Source organism: Leiobunum rupestre, chromosome 10, assembly GCF_980474605.1.
Source record: "Leiobunum rupestre chromosome 10, qqLeiRupe1.1.hap1, whole genome shotgun sequence".
NCBI lineage: Eukaryota > Metazoa > Arthropoda > Arachnida > Opiliones > Sclerosomatidae > Leiobunum > Leiobunum rupestre.
Genome location: NC_143393.1, coordinates 40,140,516 through 40,158,405, shown reverse-complemented (window position 1 = coordinate 40,158,405; position 17,890 = coordinate 40,140,516). Strand labels below are relative to the sequence as shown.

At 38.0% G+C, this 17,890-nt stretch overlaps 1 protein-coding gene across 3 annotated transcripts in view; it reads right to left on the bottom strand.

Moving 5' to 3' along the window:
- LOC149925676 (uncharacterized) overlaps nt 1-17,890 on the bottom strand; it is a 135,397-nt gene that overhangs the window by 1,909 nt on the left and 115,598 nt on the right. For 2 of the 3 annotated variants that reach the window (XM_090159678.1, XM_090159677.1), the window contains exons 3-8: nt 17,148-17,381; nt 10,675-10,893; nt 7,784-8,111; nt 4,294-4,463; nt 3,200-3,360; nt 1,569-1,808 (exon numbers count right to left, since the gene is read on the bottom strand). In XM_090159678.1, coding sequence (XP_090015804.1) covers nt 1,569-1,808; nt 3,200-3,360; nt 4,294-4,463; nt 7,784-8,111; nt 10,675-10,893; nt 17,148-17,381 — 1,352 coding nt within the window. The remainder of the gene's footprint in view (nt 1-1,568; nt 1,809-3,199; nt 3,361-4,293; nt 4,464-7,783; nt 8,112-10,674; nt 10,894-17,147; nt 17,382-17,890) is intronic. The other variant, XM_090159679.1, reaches the window with a different exon arrangement.

Sequence of the window (17,890 nt, the reverse complement as noted above, 5' to 3'; positions counted from 1 at the left end):
GCCCCGGGCGACACTCATTAGGGGGCGCCAAAAACTTCTTGGCAACCTTTTTGGAAATGAACAAAGTTGCATTTTAGGTATTCTTAAAGCAAAAAAAGGCACCATTCAAGAGATTTGCCCCGGGCGCCACAAACTTTCGCTACGCCACTGCCTATAGTAAAATGCTAAATACTTTCTCCATAACTCAAAATGTAAAATGTTAAATACTTTCTCCATAACTCAAAATGTAAAATGTTAAATACTTTCTCCAAGACTCAAAATGTAAAATGCTAAATACTTTCTCTATAACTCCAAATGTAAAATGAAAATTATTTTCTCCATAACTCAAAATGCGAAATGTAAAATGTAAAATACTTTCTTCTTAACTCAAAATGCAAAATGTAAAATGCAAAATACTTTCTCCATTACTCAAAATGTAAAATGTAAAATGCAAAATACTTTCTCCATTACTCAAAATGCAAAATACAAAATGTAGAAAAAATTAATGGTTTGAGGTAAAATCTTTAAAAATATTTAATATATCTTTAAAAAAAAATTGCCTGATTTTTTGGGGTCTTTTTCGAATTCCCTGACTTTTGGGGCCATTTTAAAATTGCCCGAATTTCACTGACTTTCGGGGCCATTTTCAAATTGCCAGACTTTCCCTGACTTTTGGGGCCATTTTCAAATTGCCAGACTTTTCCCTGACTTTTGGGTCCATTTTCAAATTGCATGACTTTTCCCCGACTTTTGGGGCCATTTTCAAATTGCATGACTTTTCCCTGACTTTTGGCGCAATTTTAAAATTGCCTGACTTTTCCCTGACTTTTGGGGCAATTTTAAAATTGCCAGACGTTTCCCTGACTTTTGGGGCCATTTTAAAATTGCATGACTTTTCTCTGACTTTTGGGGCAATTTTAAAATTGCCAGACGTTTCCCTGACTTTTGGGGCCATTTTAAAATTGACAGACTTTTTCCTGACTTTTGGGGACATTTTAAAATTCCCTGACTTTTTGGAACCATTTTCAAATTACCTGACTTTTTGGGTCATTTTCAAATTGCATGACTTTTCCCTGAATTTTTAGGACCATTTTCAAATTCCCTGACTTTTCCAGGTAGTGCACGAACCCGGTTAAGGCTCGGCTCGATAACGTGAAAGGGAAATTTGCGAGGGGCTAACCACTCTTAGAAAGTCTGTACACCGATTACGCCGGATTACGCTTAGATTAGCACTGCCAAAGGCAGGGACTTCAAAGATTACGCGTAATCCCATTAGTACAGTCAAAGGTACGGCTCTGTACCGATTACGCGGAGTGATCAGCCCCTCGGAAATTTGTAGGAATTTAGAGCATGGGTAAAATAATGATAAATCATTATTTGGCCCATGTTTAGAGTTTTAGACACATCTCTATTTCCTACAGTAAAAAAGCGAAGAGAACGCCTCGAAAGCGTGTACAGGATTACCTCCGCTACTAACCACTAAGCAGCGCCGTAGGAGGGTGGATAATATTAAAACCCTTGAGGGGGGCGACAGGAATACGAAAGGTTATATTCCCTTAAAACGTAAAAATAGCCAATGGCCGCCTTACCTGTAAACTGTTTGGTAGCAAAACCAAGGTACGACTGCGGGTTGCCCTTTGGAGGCGGACAGTCCGTGGGGTCCCAAGACTCCGTACATTTGGAGCAAGCAGACCACGATGCCCAAGACGGCGGTGAAGGTCATCTTCCGGATCAACTTCTCCAGGCGTGTCCCGCTGATGACGCAGCCTCCCTTGTACTTCAAAGGCGAGTCAAACCGGAACTCGCCCTCGACGTTTCTCCCGGATTTGCTGACCAGGACAAAGATCACCATTAGACCAGGACGAACGGAAAAATTCGAAAAGAACATTCACCATGAATATCAAATTCGGCAGTACCATGGAAGAGTGACACATGGTTCGCTAGAATTAAAGCAAGTGGCGGCTCTATCATTGCCACCTGTCTTATGAAAAGGCCCTTGTTATTAGAGATGGCCATATATCTATCCGATTCTTCGAAAAAAAAGCGACTTTAGTGGAGACCGTGGTGCCATCTATTAATGGCAAAGGAAGCTAAAAATTAAAATGGCCAAATGACAACGTCGTCAGAGAGCCATTATTGTAGAGTATTAAAGTTATGCAACTTATACTCTATTTAGTGGCAGTAGCCTAAATTATACATCCCATGTAAAAATACTGTTTATAATTGATGTAATTTATGTTATTGACCTGTATATATAAGTCGTGCTTTAAGCTTATAGGAGCAACAAACACAAGGAGCTAGCCTTTAGACAAGCTAACGCCGTGTTGTGTACAAATTTCCTTTACGCTGAACGTTTTACGGAAAGGGGGAAGACAATTTACAAATTTTCCCCTTCCGACGGCAGCAGGCGCTAATAGTCCAAGAGCCCATGACAAAATAAGCATGTGATAAGGTACACGATGGGTCAAAGTATTTTTTAATTAGGTTAGTGATTTGTAACAAAGAACTGTTTGTCTTACGGGTCAAAGTGGGGGCTTTCCGGAAATACGAGACACGTGACGTCACTTCCGGTGACCTTGAAAATTGATATGACCTGATATTGGTATCATTCGATTGGTCTCAACGTGCTTTTACCAAATATCGCTAATTGAACCTTCAAATCTGAACCAAGAGGCGTATAAGACTAAAAAAGTAATTTCGAGCCCCTCCCAAGTTTACATGTATAAGACAAAATTACTCCAAGCTTTAAGTAAGGGCTGGAAGGTTGTCAGATCGTGGATTAACAATAGTAGTGCCTACCTGGATATATCATTTGGAAAAAACTTGACAAGCAAATGACTTTTGCGACAGCAGCGCCACTTCGGCGAAGTTAACGGAGAATTTCCGAAATTAGTAGCTTCTACAAGGCAGAACCCGTAACAAACACATAGGAAATGCACGCGGAACGCTAGAGTGATATATCCCGGTAGGCACTACTATTGTTAATCCAAGGTCAGATAACAAGTGGGCACTCTATTCGTCTCGTGATTTCCGGACGATAAACCACGCCCTGCCGCTTTTAAACGCGTAATCTTTCTCCATTTCTGTCGATGTTCTTTATTCCGGGAATCATGGAAACAAGAGGCTGTAGTTGCAGCTTCATATTATCAATGAACACGAATTAATTCCCGGTACAATTCGATATTCATGGTAGCAACGATTCAATTAACGACATCCGTACTTGTGTGAGTGCCTGCTCATGATGCTGGGCGCTCGGGAACAAGTGATGATGTCTTCGCTGATGGAGGAAATGGGCCTGGAGCCGCGGGGCAGCATGGCCCCCGTTTCGCTGCTCTCATCAATGCTGTGTTGGACGACGGAATGTGGCACGTATTTTTCCCCCTGTTCGAATCGTCAATTATATTCTTCAGAACCGACTGAACGTAGCAACGGTTCCCAATTTCATTTTCTGTCGATTACATCATCTGATTTATTTTCCGGGATCTATGAAATCGATGGCTAGGCCTAGTTTTTCGCGGCAGTCTGGTTAATGAAGGCTAGGTTAGGTTAGGAATGGTTATGGTTAAGTTTACGTAAGATTATGTTATTATTAAGATAAGTTAAGTTAGGCTAGGCGAGGTTACGTTTACGTAAGATTATGTTATTATTAAGATAAGTTAAGTTAGGTTAGGCGAGGTTACGTTTACGTAAGATTAAGGTATTATTAAGATAAGTTAAGTGAGGCTAGGTGAGTTTATGTTTACGTAAGATAATGTTATTATTAAGATCAGTTAAGTTAGGCTAGGTGAGGTTACGTTTACGTAAGATTATGTTGTTTTTATTAAGATAAGTTAAGTTAGGCTATGTGAGGTTAAGTTTACGTAAGATTATGTTATTATTAAGACAAGTTAAGTTAGACTAGGTGAGTTTACGTTTACGTAAGATTATGTTATTATTAAGATAAGTTAAGTTAGGCTAGGTTATGTTAGGTAAGGTTAGGCTAGGTTATGTTAGGTAAGGTTAGGCTAGGTTATGTTAGGTTAGGTTATGTTATGATAGATTAAGTTAAAGTTATGTTACGTTAAAGGGAGTATGAACTTACACATTTATGGTAGATCAACGAAATTAAACAAATTTCACATTTATGCCACCAGGTTTAACGGAAGCTAGGCTCAATTTTAGTTTTAGTTCCTACTCCCTTTGAGGTAAAGTTAATTAAGGTTAGGTTAGGCTGAATAGTTACTTTGGTTTGCGAAAGTATTTTTAACCAATGGAAATTGGGAACCATTGCTGCTTTTAGTCACACGTCTTCTTCCGTTCTAAAAGTACGCTTACCATGAGAGGGTAGCACTGGGTGATGTCCGTTTGACCCCGCGAGCTTCCGGGTCGTTGGGAGGTGGGCGTGACCCCTCCTCCACTGCCCTTTGACCTTTTGGCCCATTTCGAGTCCCGATCGAGAACTCTGTTGTTACTGCTTCCTGAGGCGGCGTCGGAATGGATGACGCCTGTTTCCCATTGTGACGAAATGCGCGTCATAAAAAGGGTTTTGTAAAAGCAAAATACCTAATCAGCACCACGCTACGGAAAGCCGATTAAGTTTTGCCTTTGAAACAACATCAAAATACTTCTGATGTTACTCAAGACGTATAAAAAAGCGAACAAAAGCTAAACTTATGTTATTAGAGAGGTTAAGCAAAGTCCTCTTGATGTTTGAACGACAACGTCAAGAGTCACGTGATCATTGTCAACGGTTTTGTTTTCGCGTTCATACTTCGGAGTCGGAACCTTTTAAAGGGTTGCCACAGTTTTTTCACATTCAAATTCCCTGACTTTTCCAGGTTTTCCTTGACCCTCTCCGGACATTTTCCCTGGCTTATTTTGTGCGAAAATGTTCAATTCCCCCCCCCCCTAAATTTTAGTAAAGGTTTTCAATTTGCAACCTAAATTAAATTCCCTGACATTTCCCTGATTTTTAGACTAATTCTTAAAATTCCCTGACTTTACCCTGATTTTTAGACCCATATTCAAATTCCCTGACTTTTCCAGGAATTACAGGTTTTCCAGGTACTTTAAAGGGAATATAACCTGCAAAGCGATCTTTATGGAAGACCCCTTCAATTTTGACACGGTAGGCGTGGCCTAAATCGGAAGGCTTACTGAGGTACATCAACCGCTTTGAAGCACCTCAAGAAATCTGTTCAACTATCACAAGGAGTTGGGGCTTAGGAGACAGTACGTTCGAGAAAGTTAGGTTAGGCTTAGTTCATAAAATGTTTTCCGTTTAGAAATTGTATGAATTCCAGTGAATTTGATTAAAAAACCTCAGCCATATGCGGCTTACTGGTTATTTTTACTTCACACAATGGTTAATTACAACTACTTAAACATTTAAAGGCCCAATTTCAAAAATAAAAGGTCAAAAACTTACTAAACCTAATCATTTAAGCGACAACAACGGCGCCATTTTGTCAAAATTGAACGTGAGCGCTCCAGCTTCTCGACGAAACTACCTCGGAAATCGACTTCAGCGACGCCAAGTTGTCCACATTGAACTAAAATGAACCGTGATTTTCCTATTCCCAGTATTCACGCGTGCTTTTTAAAGCCTGAATAGTGAGTCCCTTTAGATTCTTGGTCCATGGTGTAGCTTACCATATCGCGAGCGAAATCTCGTGTGTAAACCACGCGCCTTTCTATGAGTATCATCAGGGCCATAGACAGTTTCCTGATAAAGTTTAAATAAAAATACTGAAAATTTCAATATTCCAACTAAACCAATCGAGAGAGAGTTATAGTAAGTTTTTATTTTTGTGTCAGTATGCGTTTTAAAAAGTTAGAATTCGGGGCTTGCGTTGTAAGCATAACAGCCGCCATGACGTTTTGTTATACGTCACTGATCACGAGGCAAAACGCTAACTATTATGTTGGTAAATTATCACTTGATCACCATGGTTTTCTTAATGTCATGCAGATTTATATATTTGTTACCATGGAAACGAAAATATGCCACACCCACGAGCAATTTAAATACTGGATTAAATTTGATAAATCTTGTATACTACAATCAAATTTATTTGATCAGACAATGTTCAGAGCATTGTACCCTGGTTTGGCCAACTGTCAAAATTGAGTGAACGTTCCATTGGAACTGCGTCGAATAGAAAGTATTTGAATGATTTTTCGTTGACGTTCAAACTTCTAGACGGCTTTCCTTAACCTCTCTATTTAAGGACCACTTAAGATAGACATTTTTAAAACGATAATATCACCATATCTCTATTTGCGTGAATTAAAAATAACGTATTCTGTAAGTGGCCCTTACAATTCAATGTTAGTTTAATTAAAAGTTAATATAAAATATTAAGAAATGGTAGTCCAACATCATGCTCCCATATATATTAATAATGTAGCATAAAAGTACTTAATATTAAGTATTACATCTCATGCAATAGTTTTAAATGATATCAAGCTAAAAACAAATTTAATTAATATTAAATATTAATAAACAGAGAGAGATATTTACGAGCATGACCCAAATTTTAGAATAAAGTAACGTTAAGCCTACCCATACGGCTTTTTTATATTCGGTTTAATTAGGAACCTTTCCTTTGGCTACTCAGACCAATTTATAAACAAAGTAATGTACGTAAAATCATAAGTATATAAGATATCTGGTAATAGAGAAGTATCCATCTTGGGTCGAGTCAGACTCCAATGGGAGCAATTATCACGCCAAAACAGAGGGCCTAAAATGTAACAAACGGCTCTTTCTTCGTCTGCTCACTCTATTCGCGAGCGAAAACTATAGCACCGCCCCCTTTGGTTCGCCATCGAAAGTTCGAAACCAAGATAGGTAGCTGCTAAAGCAGCCCCTATTAGTTTTTCCTAATCGTTATTCGTAAATTTTACTTTATAAATAATGATACTTGCATTTTAATTTAATTTTGACATCGTTTGCTTATATTTTGATTAGTTTATTTAAGGAAAAACGTTCTTATGACTTTTTAATTTGACTGTAGCAGACGCTAGATCTTAGCCGCTACCTCGGAGAAACTAGCGCCGTTACGCCACCTAGACTCGTTTCGGTCGCGAATTAATTTTCAGAACCTTAGTAACCGAAATACTTTCTAGTAATAGTTTTATAAATATTAATTTATACTAAAAATATTAAAACAGCGCACATTTAATTTCGAAATTACCGAGTTCTAAGAAGAGTCGTGTAATAATATTATTAATAATAATTTTAAATCAAATTGAATTTTTTTGTGATACCCGACTAGTTCGATTTTGTAAATGTAGATGACCCTATTTTGTATAAGCACATCGGCTAATTATATATAAAATATAAATATAAAAATAACATTTTTGTCGATATTATATTTTAACCACCATATTGCGTCCGGCTAGCCGCACCATATCGTGTGACTCTCAAAAAAAAAAAAAAATTATTGCGTCCGGTACTATTTTTGGAAAAGGCCACGAGAGCTTGTAAGTGTTTGAAATTTATAACCTGAGTAGTATGAAGAGGTAATAAAACGCGAGAAACTAAAGAAACAGGTTCGTAATTAAACCAAAGATTAATCGTAAGACTTAACAAGGGGTGATTATAATTACGTGCTTTCCTGGCATCTAAGGTGAAGAATAATTAGGAAAGAAATAAATGATTCATGTAATTAGTAAAAAAGTCAAGTGAATAGCGCGTCAGCCACGACTTCCCAGGTGAACAGGATTGGTTTCCCGAGTGCATTCGTTACAAATAATATTAATATATATTATATATATATCTATCTAAATTTGGTTTGTTTCGGGGAGAGCAATGACTCACATGCATCATTCGTGTTAAAATGCTGTTGGGAAGCGTCACTGGCGTAACTGATAGTCTGGTCATTCTCGTCCGTGATTCGGATCTTGGGCGTGTACGAACCCTTGCTGGTCGAGACGGACTGCGTGGTCCCGTTGGACGACGAGCCGACACTCTGTTGCCGACTGACCAGGCCCAGCTGCAGCACGCCGCCCACGTCCGCCAGCACGTCCTTCTGGTTGACCGTCGGCGAGTCCGTCGTTCGGATCAGCCGGACGCGGCCATACAGGAATGAGCAGCACAGGAAAAGACCCCACAGGGCGTAGGAGATTTGGGTCACCAACCAAAGCATCTGTCCAAAAGATCCCGTTATTTAGATAACCTCGCGAGTACGAAGCACCAAGAACGTATTTAGGTACTAAAAACCTAAGACCAATAAGGGCGGAGGTATAAAATATAACCAACTAGGCTAGGATCAGTGGCGTTACACCTCCTTTCCAGAAGGAGTAAAAAGAGTAGCCCTAATATTCCGGAACAAGCGAATGCTTTATGGGGCAGAGTAATAACCATCCCCGGAATAGACGAATAAAACGTTTTAGGGTAAAAAGAGTACACTTTTAGTCCGAGAACAGGCGAAAATAAACTACCTAATGACGACAAATCGTGCATTAAAGTGTACATTTTTTAGGCGCGCGCTCTTGATACATTAGAATTTCACGCGCATTGAAAATGAAAAAAGAAGCGCGTGCTCAAATATTTTAACCATACGACAGAAAGTAACCAAATCATGTGACCACCGATCTTTGTCGGAATCATCTATTGAGTCGTGTGACTAAACGTAGCAACGGTTCACAGTTTGCTTTGGCTCAAAATTATCTCACAACCAAGTTCGCAATGCCCACCCGCAATATCAAAAACGAGTTAGGAAATGCCCACCCAACCCGCAAATAAAAAATACCCCACTTTAACCCAACTGGATAATCTCACTAAAATACTCTATTATATAGTTTCATATAATGCATGTGTGTAAACAAATTCGTATTTTCCAAAGAAACTATAGATAATAAAAAATATGACAAATCCATAATAAAAAACAAGTCATTTAAGTAAACATTAACTAAATAAACCCAAGAGGAATTTGATCGAAAATTAATTTTTCGAGTTAGCAGGTTTTGGAAATAAGGTAGCAAAACGAGAACCCGTTAATTTAAATTAATTTTTAAGACAAACCGAGTTTTTCGAGTTACCTGGTTATGAAATTAAGGTAGCGAAACGCGAACGAGTGGCGTGCCTGTACCAATTGGCACGAAATTAAAATATCACAATAGCGCGTACGCGGGTTGTGGGGAAATCGCGGATGAATACATCGTTTAAAAATCAATTTTTCTTAAACTGAACAATTGTAACATATTATCCTTCTAATCCTCTGCTATTTAAGCTAAGGCGTATTTGCTTTCGTCGTTTATAGCCGTGTTGAATCAAAACAAAAGTGGAACTACTTTTTCAGTTTGGTTTATTATGCGTAAAAAGGCGTTTTCGTGGGTCGCACGACGACTTCTACAGCTCAAAGCAACAGATACGTACTTCCCCCATTTTCTTCTGTCAGTACTAACTAAAAATATAATTTTCAACCAAGTTGATCTTAATGTAAAAAAATTATGTACATTTAAAGTCGAAAATTGCCAAAAATCACTAAAATTAAAAATGATTAACTTCTTGGGCCCAAATTTTAAAAATTTATAACGGGCTATCGATTGACATATCACTGACCCTGTTAGACCTAATTGTTGAGGAGTTATGTGGAATACGACAGCGGCGACATCGACTACACTAGACCAAAACTATTCGCTCGCTTTGGGACGAAAAGAGTACACCTTTTACCCCATACTACCAACTTCTTCCATACAATAACAGCCAAACTGTATTTTGAAGTTGCTCGCTATTTCCTAAAAATTACTCCAAAACTAGCGAATAGTTTTCGCCTATTGTACGTTAGCCCAGTACACAAAAATCTCTTAGGGATTGGGTGTAATTATGGACTTTTGAAAAACACTACGAACTCCGTCATTCAATTTTACAATAGTAAATGTCCCCCTGCACGAGGAATGTTCCATAGAAATTTGAAATTAAAAAAAAATTAGTGGACATCCCATATTGACCTCATCTCTCTCGAAAGACCAGAAAAATATAAACAAAATATACGAAACCATCTGTACCCGATGTACCATTCCAACCCTTAGTACAAATTATTAACCTAAAAACCCCAGAAATACCCTGAATATTTCCTACCCAACCAAACTCACCACCAGGTGAGTGGGTTTTGGAGGGTTACCCTCTATTTGTACCTTTACTCACAATGCAAAGTATTTTTCAAGCAGAATACTATCGATATGACCTTAGTACTATAGTAACCTAATTTAACTTAACATAATTTCATAATAACATAAGTCTATAATAATGTTCCATAATTTTTTAATTTTATCGAATATTTTACTGAGAGTTAGTAACGGAATGACGTCATCGCAGGAAGAAAATCTCCCCCTAGCGAGGCGCTGTCAAAGGCTACGTGTGACGCGTTAGCAAGCGGACGCAAAACTGTGACGAAGCCGGTAATGCAGTCTGTCTTGTGAATAGCTCTCAGTAAAACTGTTGCATGTGAAGAATAGGAAGTGTCACACTTATGTAACAATATTATACACTTATGATAATAATAATGACGTAAGCCGCATGCGGCGCCAATGAATCTGGAACCATCGATACGTTTAATCATTAAACTCAGTTTTAATTACACGAATGATAAAAAATGTTCCTTATGATTGATACTAGATGGCGCTAAGAAATTAAGAAAGTTTCCGTTGGAGAGGGGCTTGCGTTCTCAGTCACCTAATTACGTTCTTGCAAGTACGCGTACTGACCCTGAGAGAATTCTGCAAGGACCAGAGAATGTCGGACGCGATGACTAAGCAGAAATGCGACGTGGCAACCAGCGTGACGCACGTTTCGTTGCTGATTTTGGAGGAGGCCAACTTGACTTGCGTCATTTGCAGGAAAGCCAGCTGCAGCAAGGACAGAGCGGACAGAAGACACGGGAAGGCCAGGTCCCACAGGATAGCAAACATCACCTGAGGAATCACCTGCCAAAGGAAGAAAGCCCATTAAAATTCTTTACCTATTAGTGTAAGCTAGGAGCAACAAACACAACACCCCACACAAGGAGAACGCAACCCGTCAAAAGTCGTGGATTTTCTTGTGTACGTTTTTCATTGGCTAGACGCTTTAGCGCCTGCTACCGTCGGAAGGGGAAAATTCGGAAATTGTCTTCCTCCCCGCCCGTAAAACGTTCAGCGCAAAGGGTCGTGACGCTCGTCCAATGAAATTCGTACACAACCCTTCGTTAGCATGTTTAAAGGCTAGCTGCGTTCTCCTTGTGTTTGTTGCTCCTAGATGTAAACAAGAATGAATTAACGTTAAAAACGGCACTAGCCTCACGGCGATTGGGAGGAAAATTTGAAGGCGTAGTTCTTCTTTCAAAAGTGATGAAAATAGAGCCAATAGAGAGCCTTGGAAGAATGACGTCACGCCGTACCTTTAGCTATGGCCACCATGCTGGTAATCTTTTTTTTTCCAATTGGAAAAAGCATGGGTGACGTATTATATACGTCATGCTGCCAAGTCCCTATAGATGAGCCTTCATATTCTCAGTTAACGTTAATTAATTCTTGGCGTAATATTAATAATTCTAATAATAAGCTAATCTAAGCAACATTACAATTAAAGCCTTCTTTATTCATTATTGAAAAGTCCCTTAAGAATAGGTAACATATTTAGTATAATGATCTTAGGCCCAAGTCATCGAGAGACTTCTAATGCCTTTAATTCTGGTGGTGGGTTACGATGCGTAGGAGGGTGGTGGCAAGCCCTTCATGCCACGCGAGACAACAGCTCCCGAAAATCACCATTGCCGTTAACCTCAACAAGTTTTTATGCAACGGGGAAACTGAAGAATTCTAGTAGGGGTGTGTGGGCACTCGTTTTAATCGAGTACTCGAATCGAGTTCGAGTGCAAGTACTCGGCTCGAAACTCGATAAGCCTTGCCGCGAAACTCGTCGAGCTTTCGAGTTCAAAGTTTGCCAAGGTCAAACTCGGTAAAAACTTGTTAGGTAATTTTAAGAGTTTTTTGTTATCGAGTTTAAATGACATCACAATTCCTTTTGTCAATTGGCTCCTTTAAAAATGACGTCATTTTTTCTGCCCACGCTATTGGTCCATGTGACGTATGTTTCACGTGTAGCTTTTAAACAGCTTAAAGTTTTAGTTTTAGTTTCAGCAAACTACAAAGACTTTTTAGACATTAACAGTCATGCATAGAGTAGCTTACAAGTGTAGTTATTAGTTAGTCATAGAGGAATCTGGCGATGATAAAGTTCATTTAATTAGAAAATGTTTAAGACTCGTTGTTATTTCAAAACTCGTTAAGAACTCGTTAAGCACTCGAAGCTTTGAAAAAGAGTAATTTTAAAACTCGTTAACTCGCTAGGTTTTTCAAGCTCGAACTCGAACTCGGTAAGAAAATTTTTTGAAACTCGAACTTGACTCGAAAAAAACGAGACTCGCACACCCCGAAATTCTAGCGAAAACCTCTTTAACCAGTGGATGGCGAACTTGCAAACTCAACGCGGAAGGAGTTGTTGCACCCAGTGCCACAAGCTGGGCTCGAACCCTGCTCCTCTTAATTGCTGCGAGGCGAAAGTTCTAACATCTCAACCACACCATCGCCATAATGACAGTGTGTTTCGCCAATGACCATATAAATCATTACGTGGCTAAGGACTGATCTGTTCAAAAAATCAGCGAAGGCTTATTGGAAATTGAAACGCTCTCAACAGTAAAACTAATTTTTACTTCCCCACAGTGCCCCCGCCAGTAGTAGGCACAAGTAGGCACGTGCCTATGTTCAAAAATTTTAGGCCTATTTTAGGGGCCTCTAAAAGTTTAAAAAAATTGCCTCTGGGGCCTCCAAATGTGATTTTTAAATTTTATTTATTTTTAAAATTAGTCATCTAGCCCCCTAAAAAAAGAACTCCCATTCAATTCCAATTTCCAAGAGTCCTAAATGGCCCTAACAAAACGTTCTCTTTTGAACCACCTATACTCGAAATAAATATTACTTGAGTACACAACCAAAGGCAGCGAACTCTGTGGTTTCTGCTTTTGGTAGTGTACTCTGTTAACATTGATATAGAGTATATGATAAAAGACTGGCCCGGGATGGGGAAGTCCGTCGTGCAAGGAAAGCAGCAAAAAAAACCACCTGTTCGCCTCAGTGATAACTTAGCTCCAACCAACACAATAAACATAAGCTTAGTTTCTAGGAATTCTACAAAAGGGGGCATAAAGTGAGAAGCTGGATTTCTTTAATACGACTTAAACCGTTGCAACGCTTAAACGAAGGGAAATCCCCGCGGAGCTGAAGCCGAAGCGTAAAGCATCGTACCAGTCACTACTTTGAATTGAGAGCGTCCTGGGGATTAGGGTTTTTTATTTTTTACACTTTGTCCCTTTTGCGAAATCACGTGATATTAGTGACCACTGATTGTAAAGAAAGGACCTAGACCTTCGGTGGTCGGACTTGTCCCAGATAACGCGCGTTTCTTCATTTCGTTTTCTGCTCCTTAACAAACCTGTAGTTCTCAATTTCGATTCTCTCCCAGTCAAATTTTTTCAAAGTCTCTTCCGAGATAAAAGCTCTAATCGAATAGTATCATTCTTTGATAAAATTGCGAGGGCATAAAATTTTTTCTTTCCTAAGAAAACGTTTAAATTAACATATTAGTGTCATAATTTTAAAATTTTTACTATAGTCAAGAAAATTCTTTAAAATCGGACATTTCAAAATTAAAATATATAGATAGGGGGGGTCTTTAAATCAGACCGGGCCTGTGTGTTAAAAATTCCTGGCGGGGGTACTGATTAAAACGTAATAATTAGATTACTTTGAAATTTAAAATTGTCAAAATTATTTTAAGCAATAAACAAGAGGCTGTTTTACACATCAATATTAATTTAATAAGTTAAAACACAACAATAAAACAGTTCAGCTTGAAATAGCGCGAAACTAGACAATGGCCACTGGGGGAGACAAGCCTAAATAAGTAGTTGATGAATTTTTGTTAAGAGGTAATCGTAGGGTGGAATTCTTCGATTAAAAGTAAAGTTGGTAATATTTATTTGTAAATAATATACTTAATAATAAAAAATTTATTAATTTAATAATAATAAAAAATTTATTAATTTAATAATAATAAAATTTTTATTAATTTAATAATGATAAAATTTTTATTAATTTAATAATAATAACATTTTTATTAATTTAATAATGATAACATTTTTATAAATTTAATAATAATAAAAATTTTATTAATTTAATAATAATAAAAATTTTATTGATTTAATAATAATAAAATTTTTAAATAATTATATACAATTTGGCTAGTTAAAGAACAACAAAAATTACAAAGGAGTTTTTTATGGGGGCCTCTTAATCACGCAGTGCCTACTCGCGAAAAAATCCTGGCGGGGCTACTGCTTCCCCAATAATGAAAAATTATTGAATCGGAACATAAAATTGACTATTATAAACATCCCCTTCGTTAATGAAAGTAGTTATTTTAGAATGACATCAGAGTGTACACTCTGTTTGAAAAGTCTTCGACAGCTGAAATTTTTGCCCTCTTTTTAATTCTGCTAGAAAACTATAATAGATAGCTCGATGAAACCAATTGCAACTTTTATTTATTTTCCAAAATCTTTCGTTATTTATCGGTTTCGTCCGCAAAAAATTAATAGTTTGGCGGGAACCGTCAAAACTCATTTTTGACAACTTTTTAAATATTGGTTCTACGGCACTGACTCGCGCGTTTTTGAATTCACAGTGGTCGGTTCATATTTAGAAAGTGGAAAAATTATCCCTCTACCAACAACGGTTGAGAAGTTATCGCGTTTCCAAATTGTCGTCGAAGTTGCGTTATTTATAATCGCTTGATGCATTTTAGGTGTTTCCTTGTTTCGACGAAAGTTTGGAAACGCGATAACTTCTCAACCATTGGTTGTAGAGGGATAATTTTTCCACTTTCTAAATATGAACCGACCATTGTGAATTCAAAAACGCGCGAACCAGTGCCGTAGAACCAATATTTAAAAAGTTGTCAAAAATGAGTTTTGACGGTTCCCGCCAAACTATTAATTTTTGGCGGACGAAACCGATAAATAACGAAAGATATTGGAAAATAAATAAAAGTTGCAATTGGTTTCATCGAGCTATCTATTATAGTTTTCTAGCAGAATTAAAAAGAGGGCAAATATTTTAACTGTCGAAGACTTTTCAAACAGAGTGTACCTTATTACTATGCGCGAATAATTTCAGAAATTATTATTTACATTGGCAAACCCAATTCGCCTACCCTATGCTGTTCGAAGCTACACCACTATCAACTTTTCAAATTCAGTTCCAGCATAATTGTAGTTCGAAATTGATCGGGACCAAAGTATTCGGCTACTTTCGACCAGGAACAAAAGGATTTTCACCAAAACGTCCCAACAATTAACGTAGCGACACATTATTGCCAAAACATAGTTGGCGAGCACAGTTTTCGCCGACCAAGATGAAACAGTCGAATAGCTAGAAAAATTGGGCCCTTACGCGTTGTGGTTTGTGGGCCCCATAAATAACGCGGACCCCAATCCACCGTATTGGGACAGCGGCATTGATACGCTACTGCGATGAAATTTCAATAATTATAATAAAAATAATAAGCTAAGCTAATACCCAAGGAACTCGGTGGTAAAACCCTTTTAACAAATGGGTAGAGAACCTCTATGCAGGAGTTGTTCATTCACACGCTCCACCCTAAATTATCGAGATTTCCAGCGTGAACCGGCAAATAAAATTACTCGTAATTCTTAGAAAAATACCCCAACTGCTACAAAATATGACAATTTACATTCATGAAAGTCGATAAAATTCATATTTTAATTTAATTTGGTTCATTCAAAAGAATGTGTCCGAAAATTATTCAATTTGAATATTGGAGCTAAGCCTCGGTTATAAAAATCAGCCGTTCTTCAAGACTTGGCCAACTAAAGCGTATATGTGGAAATATTTTCTCCATTTCTCCGTCGGTTTGTGACCAGTGTTGGCCAATAATGTTTTGCGAAAATGTGAGCTCGTGCGTATATGCCCACGGTCAAGCTAAAGATCTTAACCAGAATAAATAAATACATTCAATACATTCAACATAACAATGACATTCTTGATATAGCAATAGTATAGTTGTAATACTGGCTGTTTAGTGATAGTATTGTTGTTGTAGTGACACAATCAACATTTGCTTGCTCAAAAATGAAAAAATACATCCTTTCACAGAAGAGGACGTTTTTCTAAAAACGCCAAGTCTTACCAGATGGCGCCAGCAGTCTGAAACGTGTAAAACATTTTTATCTTCCATACTCAAAAATATAAATTTTTAACGAGTTGAACTTTGCTTTATAGTTTTAACATAAAACATCGCTTAATATATTGTTAGAAGTTGTTTGTAACAAATCTATAAGTATTTATACCCTTCCCACCGGAAAACTTAAATTGGCGCCATCTAGTATAACTAGAAGCATTAAATTCGAACCTCCAATGACTTCGCTGTAAATGTTTGTTTTCCTTAAGAAATTTTTGAATTGGTCTATAAACCAAAGTTAAACGAATAGGAACAACAAATAGAAGAAATTAAACCATTTCAAAAAGACATATAAGAATCAAATTTATTATGTGAGTTAGATGGTGACACCTTGGACAAATAAACTACTGGAGCCGAATCTAGATGGCGCGCTTGGTTCTTGTAACGGCTATCTCAACCTTTAAAATGGCGATCTTTTTATTTGGAAATTTTTAGATCAGCGCCGCTCGTAACCCCACGGTGTCAGATATTGAAAAGACATCATCCCAAATATTAAACACGCGAGTGACGTTAGGTAAAATATCTTTAGTTCTTCGTATATGGTTCGTTGGAGAACTGTTTGTTCTGCGAGTATAATATATAACCACATGGCAGAATATTTTGAAGGACCAATAGTAGTGCAAATATTGTGTATGAAATTCTTATGTTTACTATCAAAATTAATATTTTAATAGCTAACATGTAGCTCAATATTTTTTTAAACCTCTCGTTCAAAAAATGCATTTAACGTTTTTAAACACGCGGCGCGTGCTTGGTATTTTGGTGGAAACTTTTAGCGATTATCTCGGTTATTTGCAGAATGATCTGGTCCAGAAGTGTATTTGTTCAAGGAGACACCCAGACTAGTGACGCGACTGGTGTGTTTGTCGTTCATACTGACTTGGTTGGAGTAGTAAGGGTCGATGAAGAGGATGGCGCAGCGCGAACAGGACAAGAGACAGATGAAGACGTTGAGGGAAGAAAGATGAGGTTTGGCCGAGAGTTGGGCGCGAAGGCCCAGGATGGTGAAGAATGTGATGATGCCCAGGACGAGGAAGAGGCTGGCCAGGCCCAGAATGTGAAGTTGCCACACCCAACTTAATTCGGAGTTCACTTCATCCCAATTGGGTGGAACCTGTTGAGTACAAAAAAAAATAAACACGACTTTAAAGGCCTAAATTTTCTTCTGCCTGTCACCATTTAAATTTACTTTCCATCCTAACAAATACCCTGGTGGTAGGCCAACGTGTTCCGCTGTTGGCCTACCACCAGGGTATTTGTTTGGAAGGAAAGTAAAATAAATTTACACGCCGCCGAGGATTTTTTGAAAACGCCGCCGCCGACCGAAATTAAATCGGCGCTATGATCTAATAGCTCTTTCTATAAAATAATATATACGCATACATGTATAAAAATTGTTATTTTTTGGAGCGCGCGCTTCCTAATATTTCCGTGTAGAGGGTCTCGTGCGTTTTCGCGCGAGCTCAACAAAAATAAAATATGCGCGCGCTCTCTAACTTTAACTGCACGATGTAATCACGTGACCTCTCGAATTTTATATAAAGAGATATTGACAGCCACGCTAAAAATAGTCTCAACATAGGCATTCTCCCTAATCATAAATAAATACATTCTTGGTATACA